Below are 10,153 nucleotides of genomic sequence, written 5' to 3'. Positions count from 1 at the left end.
GAAACATAACAGACTGCACTGTGGCTGAGACAAAGTCCAATGTTTGTGTGCAGAGTGTCTAAAGTGGACCAGCACATTCCTAACACGTGTTAAAAACTAAGCTCTGTACTGTAAACCGTAGAAACGGACTTCACACATCAAACAACCACACAAAGCCATTTAACATAAGCAACATGAAAACTGCTGTCACAGATACACTATTTAACACGTTTTGGTTCATTTGTTGCCATTGTCTAATTTTATTTGTGTAAGGCAGGTATATACATTTCCAAACATACACAACATGTAGATTCAAACAGTTTGTCCACATCCCATAGTTGACCTGTTTCTGATGACTCCATCAGAGGCGACGTACCGCTGAACACCGAGTGCAAGCAAAGTGCAGGAGAGATTTGGCTGCGTACCAAAGACAGAACAGCAGTCTTTGTTTTAATAATCAAAATACAAAATAAGCTCTAAAACCATGTCTTACATGAATAAAGCCTCCAACACATTCAGCAAAAGCACAATGTAAAGCTGTAACTGAAAGACAATAAATAATCAGTGCTGAATGAGAAGTAACAGTCCAGTGACTTCAGCACAACAGCTGTGCGTCTGTATTTTCTTTGTGATTGATGTTTAATTCTGACCAATCAGCCTGGTCGCACCATGTCCCACATCCTCCCGTTACAAAAGTTAAACTGGAAATCTGTCCAAGTAGAACATTCCTGATTCCTTACATTGTACCCTGTGCATGCTAGCACAGGGTACAAACAAGCTGTGTCTCAGCTCCATAATTACTGCTTGTATGAGATATTTTCTGTAACTGACTGGTGTTTATTACTGAAATAATGATGATGAAACCATATTGTTGAGGAGTTTAACAGTGGACAGTGTGGACAAAAGAAGCAGACCCACAGATCAGGCTTCTTTATCCCATCATAAAAATGTGGAGGCTTTAATATTCATGTGGTAATCTTGATATGTGGTATGAACTTTATCAGGGCAACACAAACAAACCCCACACTGCTGGTTGTAATATTCTCTTTATATAAACAGCCCCAGCCTTCTTGTGCAATGAAAACTGCTGCTAGTTTCAAAGCAAAGAAGAAGGTCATTGGCACGTAGGACTGTGTGCCTCTCATTGGAAACCATCAGCTCTCTGCAGCAGGAGACAGGAGGCCCGACATAACGACACTCCCCGGCTTCAGACGAGTCCAGAATCCTTGGCCATCTTGTAAAAGGCACCTCTCTGACTGATGAGATTGGAGGGCGAGTCAAATTCTGCCATCGCTCCATTCTCCAACACCAAAACCCTGGAAGCACAGAGAACACTCAGGAAACTGTTTGCAGGCTGAAACACTACAGCTGATGTTAGCCTTGAAGTGTAACACCAGATTAGTTGCTATTTATGCCTAAAGGCATCGTTCTTCACAGAATAGCGACTAATATGTTGTTGCTGCACCTGGAGCTTTCCAAATGTTCCTCACTTTAATGACTCATTGAGAAGCGGTTACTTTGTCCCACATGGCTAGTAAGGTGACACTGGGTTTGGAGCTGTGTGACAGTCTTAGGATGACATGAAATGATAGCGCCAAGCATGAAGCGTGGAGCAGTGGGGAGAGAAGCTGAAGCTGATGATCGTTTAGAGCATGGTGGGGGTGGGGGGCGTTATGGAGAACCCCGAGATTCAGGAAGAGGATCTTTTCTGCACCACGGTTAAAGAATATTTACTTTTTTCTCTTCATACTCAACAATAGACTATTTTTCTTTATGTTTAGCAAAGCCGTTGTGGCTTCCTACTGGACATTTGAATGAACCAACGAGACCTCAGCTGAACACTGATACTCTCTGGTACACAGAGCGGTGAAGTGTCAGTGGGGCGGCTGTAATGCAGTGATAAGATCACAATGACACTTCAGAAGAAACAAAGGAAAGAGAAATTAAACATGCCTCAAACAGAATGAAAGAACCTGGAAAACAAAGCACAGAGCTAAAAACGTCTCATCTTAGAGGTACAGACCCAAATAAAGTGGACATACATGGATGAAGTCCAGAAGAAACAGTTTCCTAAACAACATGATGATGAAACAGGAAATAAATCTACTGAACTTCTATCTTACAAAATTAACAAAGAGAGATTTATAAAATCAGAAGGTTTTTCAGAAGAAATGAAATGTAAACACAGCTTTCTGTTCTGTACTGCAGAGCTCGTCCCTCTCATCAAGGGTCAAACTGCTTTCATTAGACAGACAAACACACAACAACATCTGGAGGCAGCAGGGCCTTTGACTGGGTCAGCTGGTACTCTCTGTGTAAAGTGTTAGTGGAGTTTACACTTCAGCACAGTTTCATCAGAACTATCAAACCTCTATGCTACAAACCAACAGCTAGAATAAGGTTATGATCATTACTCAGAAAACAAATAAAACAGCTTTCAAATACGGCAATCTGGATAGATATTAAAGATGAATAACATTTAATTATGTCCCCAAACAACACGAAATGAATCAACTTAAAGGCAGCTGGGCTCTCAATCGATGACTTACCTGGGGATCAGTTTATTACACTTAAACTATGATCCCCATTGCCAAAATACAGTCAGACAAGGTGGAATACGCTCCCCTTTCTAGGTACGACTCAAATAGTAAAATGAGCTTTCTGCAAGGATTCTTGTATTTATTTCAAACAATACCAACGGAGCCTCCAGGGAACGTCTTTGAAGAGCGTGACAGATGGACTTCCTGTTTACACGCAGGGTTAAAGACCTAGAACTTAAGACCGTGCTACCAGCTAAAGGCAAAGGAGGTCTTTTCCTGCCAAATATTAGAGACTACTTTAACAAAACCTTAATGGACATATGTAACGCAGTCTGCACAGCTCAGCAGATGCACTGACAAACATTAGGACGCATTCCATTACAGGCAATAACAGGCGACACACACCTGAGTGAATCCAACCCCTGCACATAAACATCTGTTAGTCAGAGACAACCAAACCAAGGAACCCTATAGGCTGATACAGAGGGTCACATGACCCTGAATTCATTCCACATAAAACCAAGAATGAGTCAATATAGAAATTATACAGCAAAAATATTTGACTTTAAATACAGGGCAGTAATTTCAGCTTCAATCGCAGGATTCAGCCTCGTTTTTACATCCTTTGAGCCAATAGAATCACAGTGACATCACTGCATGTACGTCAGGGGTGTCCAAACTTTTTTCACTGAGGGCCACATATATAAAAATATAGGAGGGGCTGGGCCACTTACTAGAAATTAGGTATATAACCTTAACTGTAGTGTATTAAAGTTAGAAAAATCATTTAAAAGTGGTCAAATGCGTTATATTGTTGAATATAATTAAAGACAAAACAGCTTTCCATAAATGGATCTTTATTGATTTATTCAGAAAAAGCTTTGGTAGCTCATTCTCAGAACAGCAGCAGATTTCTTCTTGGACAGAAGATTTACAGCACAGAGAAAAAACAATAAAGGGGAAAATGGGACGGGTACATTTCAAGCTTGTTATTTAAATTCTTAGGCTTAGCAACACACCTGTTAACGTTCGTTTGAAACCGTTATCAGCATTAACAGACTGAACTGGACTTAATAACAGGAGTCCATATAATTTTAGTAAATTATTCTGGTGAGTATCAGCTGCGCTGGGTATGTAAATCGGGCCATCCAGCCGCGGTGCTCATCGTACGCCACTCGTGCCAAAAATCCAGACAAATGTCACTTGATCAAGGAGCAGATCTGCATCAGATGAGATCAGCTGACTTTGCGTGTGCGTGCGCTGTGCACAGCGGTGTGTACTCTGTGTGTTAACAAGAAAAACGCATATAAGAAAGTGGTGCGCAAAAGCAGGGTAGTGACAGAATTGATGCGCATTATTGATATTTGAAGCATGTGTACCTGCACATGCATGCTTATTAACACACCGGTACTGTGGAATATATTTTTACTCACCTAAAGCGCTCGTGCTCTCGTCCACTCCCCGCAAAAAAAATTAGCAGCTGTGCGGCGTCTGTGGCATCAGTGCTCTCATCGCATGTGATGGAGTAAAAATCAAAAGCACAGCTTTATCAGACAGTTGCAGTTTAATGTTGGCTGACAGTCTTCGATGCGTCGCACAACTGTATTTCTGGACATGCTGACGTTGTTGAAGTCCTGCACTGTTTCCGGGCACATTATTTCGGTGACTTTAACGAGGCAGCGTTTTATGAGGTCTCCATCTGAAAAAGGCTTGCCATGAGTTAGGGTTAGGGTTAGAGCCTTTTCCTGGACCTTTTTTCACACGAAAAAAATACTGTTGCTGACCCCGCAGGAGAGCTACCCTTTGCTTTAATTTCTGCTCTCGCTCAGCACCAGTGTAGGATGCATAGGCCTGATGTTTGGTTTCATAATGACGTCGTACATTATAGTCATTCATAACTGCCACAGTTTCAGTGCAGATCAAACAGACACACGTCCCCTTGAATTCTTTGAAGAAATATTCACTCTCCCACCGTGTCTGAAATTTTCTGCACTCACTTTCTACCTTTGGCCTCTTTGGTTCTGCCATGTTTGGTAACTTGGGGTAAATTTCTTTTGTGATTGTCCTTTTTGGTGGAGCAACTGCCTTGATCAACAGCAGCTCCCCCTGGTGTTAAAACTAAGAAATGCAATACACTCAAGCAAAAGTTGAAGTGCGGCCGGACTTTGGACACCCCTGATGTACGTCAATCCCACCAATCACAAACTGCAAGGCGAGACATACACATGACACAGGATGAATGACCCTCGCTGTCGTCCAATCAAATCTCTGTAGCTGGGCATAAAGTGGCTATTTTTTGATGGGAACCAGCTCTAATGCTTTGTGGGAGATGGAGTTTTTCAGTGTAATCACGGTGGATGTAAGTTTACAAAGAAAGGCAGCAAAGTTGTTTGAATCCATCACTGAGACTGACCCTCTGCTTTGGTTCTGTCTGGCAAAGACACCATTGCATTGTGGGATGTTTCCGCAGGTGGAGTATTTTGTGTTAGCATATTTTAATGCTTTTTGGTCGTTGCATGGAATTAGGGTGATGTTTATTTACAGCAGGTTATTAAAATGAGTCTTATCAAACACAATTATAAATATAACTAAAAGTTAAAACTTTATTACTAACCAGTCTGTTACTGTAGGAAACCAGAAACCAGAAACATGGAAACCAGAAACTGTCTCATCCTTAAAGAACTTTCAGTATGGCCTAATGACTGTAAGAGACTGAAATGGTCGCGCCAACAGAGAACATACAGAACTGGGAGACACATACAAATATAGGCATTAATACAGATTTTGGGGGGTGGGGGCCGTACCAGTGTCTCTTTAGTGTACAGTACCTGGTGTAGTCCATGATGGTGTTGAGGCGATGAGCTATGGTCAGGACAGTGCAGTCCTCAAACTGAGAGCGGATGGTGGACTGGATCAGGTTATCCGTCTCCATGTCTACAGCTGCTGTGGCCTCATCAAGAACAAGGATTCTGGTCTTCCTCAGCAAAGCTCTGGCTAGGCACAGCAGCTGCCGCTGACCCACACTGAAGGAAAAGCAGACTGTTTCAAAGGCAGAAAGCCCTACTCCCTGCTCCAGCTCTTTTTCCAATGACTGGTATATGCACGGTTGCCCCATAACTGGTGTACTGGACAACTGCAAGAAATGCAGTTGTTCCTAATCGTGCTTGACGAGTTTGCACACTAACGTGTTTTTCAAAGAAGCTGTGAAACTGGGATACTTTAATTTGTGGTTGCTTGCACGGCTACGTGAAGCAGTTATACCTCAGGTTCTCTCCTCCTTCACTGCAGTCGTGGTTAAGCTTGTTGGGCAAGCTGGACACAAAGGTCTTAAGATGGGAGAATTCCAAAGCCCGCCATACTTCCTCATCAGTGTAGGAGTCAAAAGGATCCAAGTTCATCCTCAAGGAGCCTGAAAACAGCACCGGGTCCTGTGGAAGAGAAGAGTGTCTTAAGCTGGGCATACACTGTGGGATTTTTCCCATTTTGAGCAGATTTTTCAGTCGTGCGACCGTTCTGGGGATCGGCCCGAGTTTCGCCTTCATCGTGTGTCATGCAACGTGCGGTATACACGGGGTAACGAGAAGCGATTAACACCTCACGACCAGCTCCCGATCAGCAATCGTTTGGTCGTAAGAAAATCAAACCTGTTTGAAATCCTGTCGGCCGTCGTGAGGGTGTCACCGCAGCCTCTCACACTGCGCACACGCAAACACAGAAACGGAAGTGAAAAGACGGAGCAGCATGGCAGTGCAGCGTGTGACACAAGCGATGGAGGCACAACTTGTATCACTCTGGAAGACATCCTGCCTGGTTCCTGTCCCTAAAAAGATCAACCCGTCGACCCCCAGTGACTACAGGCCAGTGGCTCTGACCTCACATGTCATGAAGACGCTGGAGAAACTCATCCTGAGACATCTGCGTCTGCTGGTGGAGCCCTGGCTGGACCCCCTGCAGTTTGCTTATCAACCTCGTATCGGTGTGGAGGATGCCCTCATCTACCTGCTGGACCAGGCTTATTCTCATCTGGACATTGTTGGGAGCACTGTGAGGGTCATGTTCTTTGACTTCTCTAGTGCTTTTAACACGATCAGACCATCACTGCTGGGGAATAAGCTCACGGAAATGCAGGTGGACGCCCCACCGGTAGCTTGGATCACGGATCTCCTCCTCCTACCCCTGTCACCATCAGTGGGGCTGATGTGGAGATCGTTGAGGACTACCGGTACCTGGGGGTACACTTGGACTGTAAACTGGACTGGACCAAGAACACCAATGCTATCTTCAAAAAAGGGCAGAGTCGGCTTTTCCTACTGAGGTGGCTCAGGTCCTTCAATGTTGGTAGGAAAATGCTGACCATGTTCTATCACTCGGTGTTGGAGAGCGTCGTGTTCTTTCCAGCTGTGTGCTGGGGAAGTGGGGTGAAGACAGCTGATGCCAACAGGCTGAACAAACTGATTAGAAAGGCTGGTTCTGTCCTGGGTGTCAGACTGGAGAACCTGGAGGAGGTGTCTGAGAGGAGAATGCTAAAAAAGCTTCTTTCTATCATGGACAACCCCTCCCACCCCATGCACGCCCCCATGATGGACCATCGGAGCAAACGCAGCAAAAGACTCATTGCCCCGAAATGCAGAACTGACCGCCACAGTAAATCCTTTGTACCGGTGGCAATAAGACTGTTTAACTCTTCCTCACTCTGTAGGTGATTCTCCTGAGACGATTACCTATGTTATTCTGTTCCCTCCCAGACCGTGCAATATTACCCAAGAGTACTTATTGAATATTTGTTTTCATCCCCCCATCATACGCTGCTACTCCCTTTATTCTATTGCACAATACTTTGTCACTTTCTAGAACCGCCTGCACTGATAGTTCAGTTATTTATTCTCCAGGATACAGTCATTTATATTACTTCATTAGAGTTATTTGATACCATGTCTTGCACTATCCTACTACTGTACATTACTCTATACTACTATTCTTATTGTATATATTGTATATCATCTTATTCACCTGTTCCTCTGTCTCTCCTGCTGCTTTGAGCATGTACATGACAAAAGAATTTCCCTCGGGATAAATAAAGTTATTCTTATTCTTATTCTTAGAACATATGGCCTCACAAAAATTATCACGACCGCAACAACCGTGAAAATTGTTGGATGGAAATTGCTGCTCAATCACAGCTGAGGGGAAAGGATCAGTTGACAAAGAGCGAGCGAGTGAATTCGACAAAGTCGAAAGCTGACGGCAGCTCGCGGCCCTTGCTGTCGAGGTACGGCTTCATGTGCGACAGACAGTAGTCTGCCTGCTGTTTTTCATTAGCAATGTTGATAGTGGTGTGTGTGTGTGTGTGTGTGTGTGTGTGTGTGTGTGTGTGTGTAAGACGGAGAGGGAGAGAGAGAGACAGATTTTGTGTTATCAGCTTCATGTTATGGACGCACAGTTTGAGCACTCAGGTCACATCAGAGCATCGGGCCGTATAGTGTGAGACCCTGCATCGTGACCTATGAACTTCTAACCCCTGCGAGTCAATCGTACAGTTTGAGCAGGAGCTGAATAACGTGACTGAATAAAATCACACAGTGTATGCCCAGGTTAACATTACTGGGTTCGCTGTACAACTCTCCTCAAATGGCAGTTACCCTAAGAGACAAAAAGAGTATCAGCAGCTCCCCTGGCTGCTGTAATGCACAGGCTCCAGACTAATCAGTGTAACAGTTTTGATCCTCTCAGAACGTACCTGTGGTATGATGGTGATTCTGGAACGAAGCTCGTGGAGGCCAAGCTTGGCAATGTCCACTCCATCAATGAATATGTGGCCCTCAGCTGCCTCGATGATGCGGAAGAGCCCCAGCGTTAGGGAAGACTTCCCTGCACCCGTGCGTCCCACGATCCCCACCTGATGGAACAAACAGCTCAGAACAGACACAAGCACACACACTGTCACTGGGCTGATGCCTTCACTGAAGTCATGTGAAATTCCACCTTCTCTCCTCCGTTAATGGAGATGGTAACGTTGCGGATGGCCAGATCCAAATCTTGGCGGTAGCGCAGGCCAAAGCTTCTCATCTCTATGCAGCCATTAGTAGGCCAGCCTGGGGAAAGGGTGGAGGGCTCGTGTTCCCACGCTGCCTGGGGGTCCAAACACACATGTTTAAATAAGGCGATTTAGACACGTATGAGGCGAAACCTTTTTCCAAACACACTACATATGGCAGCCAGTATATCTAAAGGCAGTAAGACATAGTGTAAAGGCTTGTTTCTGTGTACCTCTTTCTCTGTGTCGCTGTATTCTTTCACTTTCTCCACAGCCACGATGTTGGTTTCTACATCAGAAGACATCCTAACCAGCCAGGTAAGTGAGGTAGTTAGCTGCACACGGGGCAAAAGAAAACCAGATTAATGCACGCTCAGTCCTCCAGACAGGGGATCCCAAAAGGTTGGCTCTGTTCATCTGGACGTTTTCAGTGGGAGAAACCCATCATCATCATCATCATCATCATCCAGGTGACTCCTTCAGTCTCAGGGACTGCAGGTTTCTAACAATTCTCTGAACGAGGAGGGGGCCTAAGGGTACATCTATCACCGTCCCACACTGCTGTGACTGCAAACTCTGTGAATGCTACTCATGACCCAATATGACAGTCTGCACATTAATGACCCCACAGCCCATTGTTCAATGGGCTGATGTACAAGGTTGGAAACCTGCAGTCAGCTGAGACTGAAGGAGTCACCTGATGATGATGAAAACGTCCCGATGAACAGAATCAGCCTTTTGGCAGATTAAGAACAAACATAACAAAGCACAAAACCCTTTCCTTCTTCTAGGCAGCGGACTGTTTGAATTTCCCCTCATAAATAATATAACTGAAATGAAAGGATATCAAATGGAACAATTTACATAACAAAGTTTTCCTTTAAATTAAAAAAGTAGTTTTAAACTGAACTTAAAAGTAGGGTGCATTCCATTACTGACAGACTGTTTCAGAATATCCATCATAGATTAAAAAACAATAAAATATGGTAACCATAAACAGAGCTCGTAAAAAGTATTCCTGTATAAACTATAATGGGCTCAAATGTACCCACTCCGTCAGGACTGTGGGACACTGCTTCCATGAAACTGTGATGAATCTATGCTTAAAACCCCCAGAACAATACAATCGAATAAATGTTTTTCAGTGAACTCGTGCACTAAATCTGGCTGCTAAACATCAATAAAATGGCTTAAAATAGGGAATAAACAGACTTAAGTTAGTAGGAAGGCTTCGCTGCTTGTAGCTACCCAGGACTCTTTTTCTTTAATGTATGAAATGAGTGCACAGTTTAAGGAGATTGTCCATGTTTACCTGGAGGGCGTAGGAGATGGACAGTCCCATGATGCCTGGGCTGAGGCTCTGTCTGGCTACGACAGCAAACAAAGCAGCAAATGACACAATGCAGTTTCCCACAAACTCCAGGCGAATTGCCAGCCACCTGCACAAACACAGATTCAGGAAACTAGATTATTGACAATATAAGGCACACTTAAAATCCTTTAATTTTCTCAAAAATCGTCAGTGAGCCTTATGTATGAATTCTGGTTGTGCTCAAAGAGCCTCGCGGAGTAATCTGGGTCCTAACCTCCGTCTACTTCA

General features: G+C 44.1%; 1 protein-coding gene across 3 annotated transcripts in view; it reads right to left on the bottom strand.

The window, feature by feature from the left end:
- Positions 1-205: 205 nt before the first annotated feature.
- Positions 206-10,153, bottom strand: part of abcc1 (ATP binding cassette subfamily C member 1 (ABCC1 blood group)) — a 49,624-nt gene continuing 39,676 nt past the window's right edge. For 2 of the 3 annotated variants that reach the window (XM_005461613.4, XM_013265124.3), the window contains exons 25-31: positions 9,866-9,992; positions 8,787-8,888; positions 8,502-8,648; positions 8,257-8,415; positions 5,781-5,947; positions 5,348-5,542; positions 206-1,295 (exon numbers count right to left, since the gene is read on the bottom strand). In XM_005461613.4, the coding sequence (XP_005461670.1) occupies positions 1,187-1,295; positions 5,348-5,542; positions 5,781-5,947; positions 8,257-8,415; positions 8,502-8,648; positions 8,787-8,888; positions 9,866-9,992 (1,006 nt within the window). In that variant the 3' untranslated portion in view covers positions 206-1,186. Of the gene's footprint in view, positions 1,296-4,628; positions 5,266-5,347; positions 5,543-5,780; positions 5,948-8,256; positions 8,416-8,501; positions 8,649-8,786; positions 8,889-9,865; positions 9,993-10,153 lie in introns of those variants that run through there. The other variant, XM_019358365.2, reaches the window with a different exon arrangement.

The sequence above is a fragment of the Oreochromis niloticus genome, linkage group LG4, assembly GCF_001858045.2.
Source record: "Oreochromis niloticus isolate F11D_XX linkage group LG4, O_niloticus_UMD_NMBU, whole genome shotgun sequence".
In the NCBI taxonomy this organism is placed as follows: domain Eukaryota; kingdom Metazoa; phylum Chordata; class Actinopteri; order Cichliformes; family Cichlidae; genus Oreochromis; species Oreochromis niloticus.
Note: the sequence above shows the minus strand (reverse complement) of the source record. Positions and strands in the feature narration are given on the sequence as shown.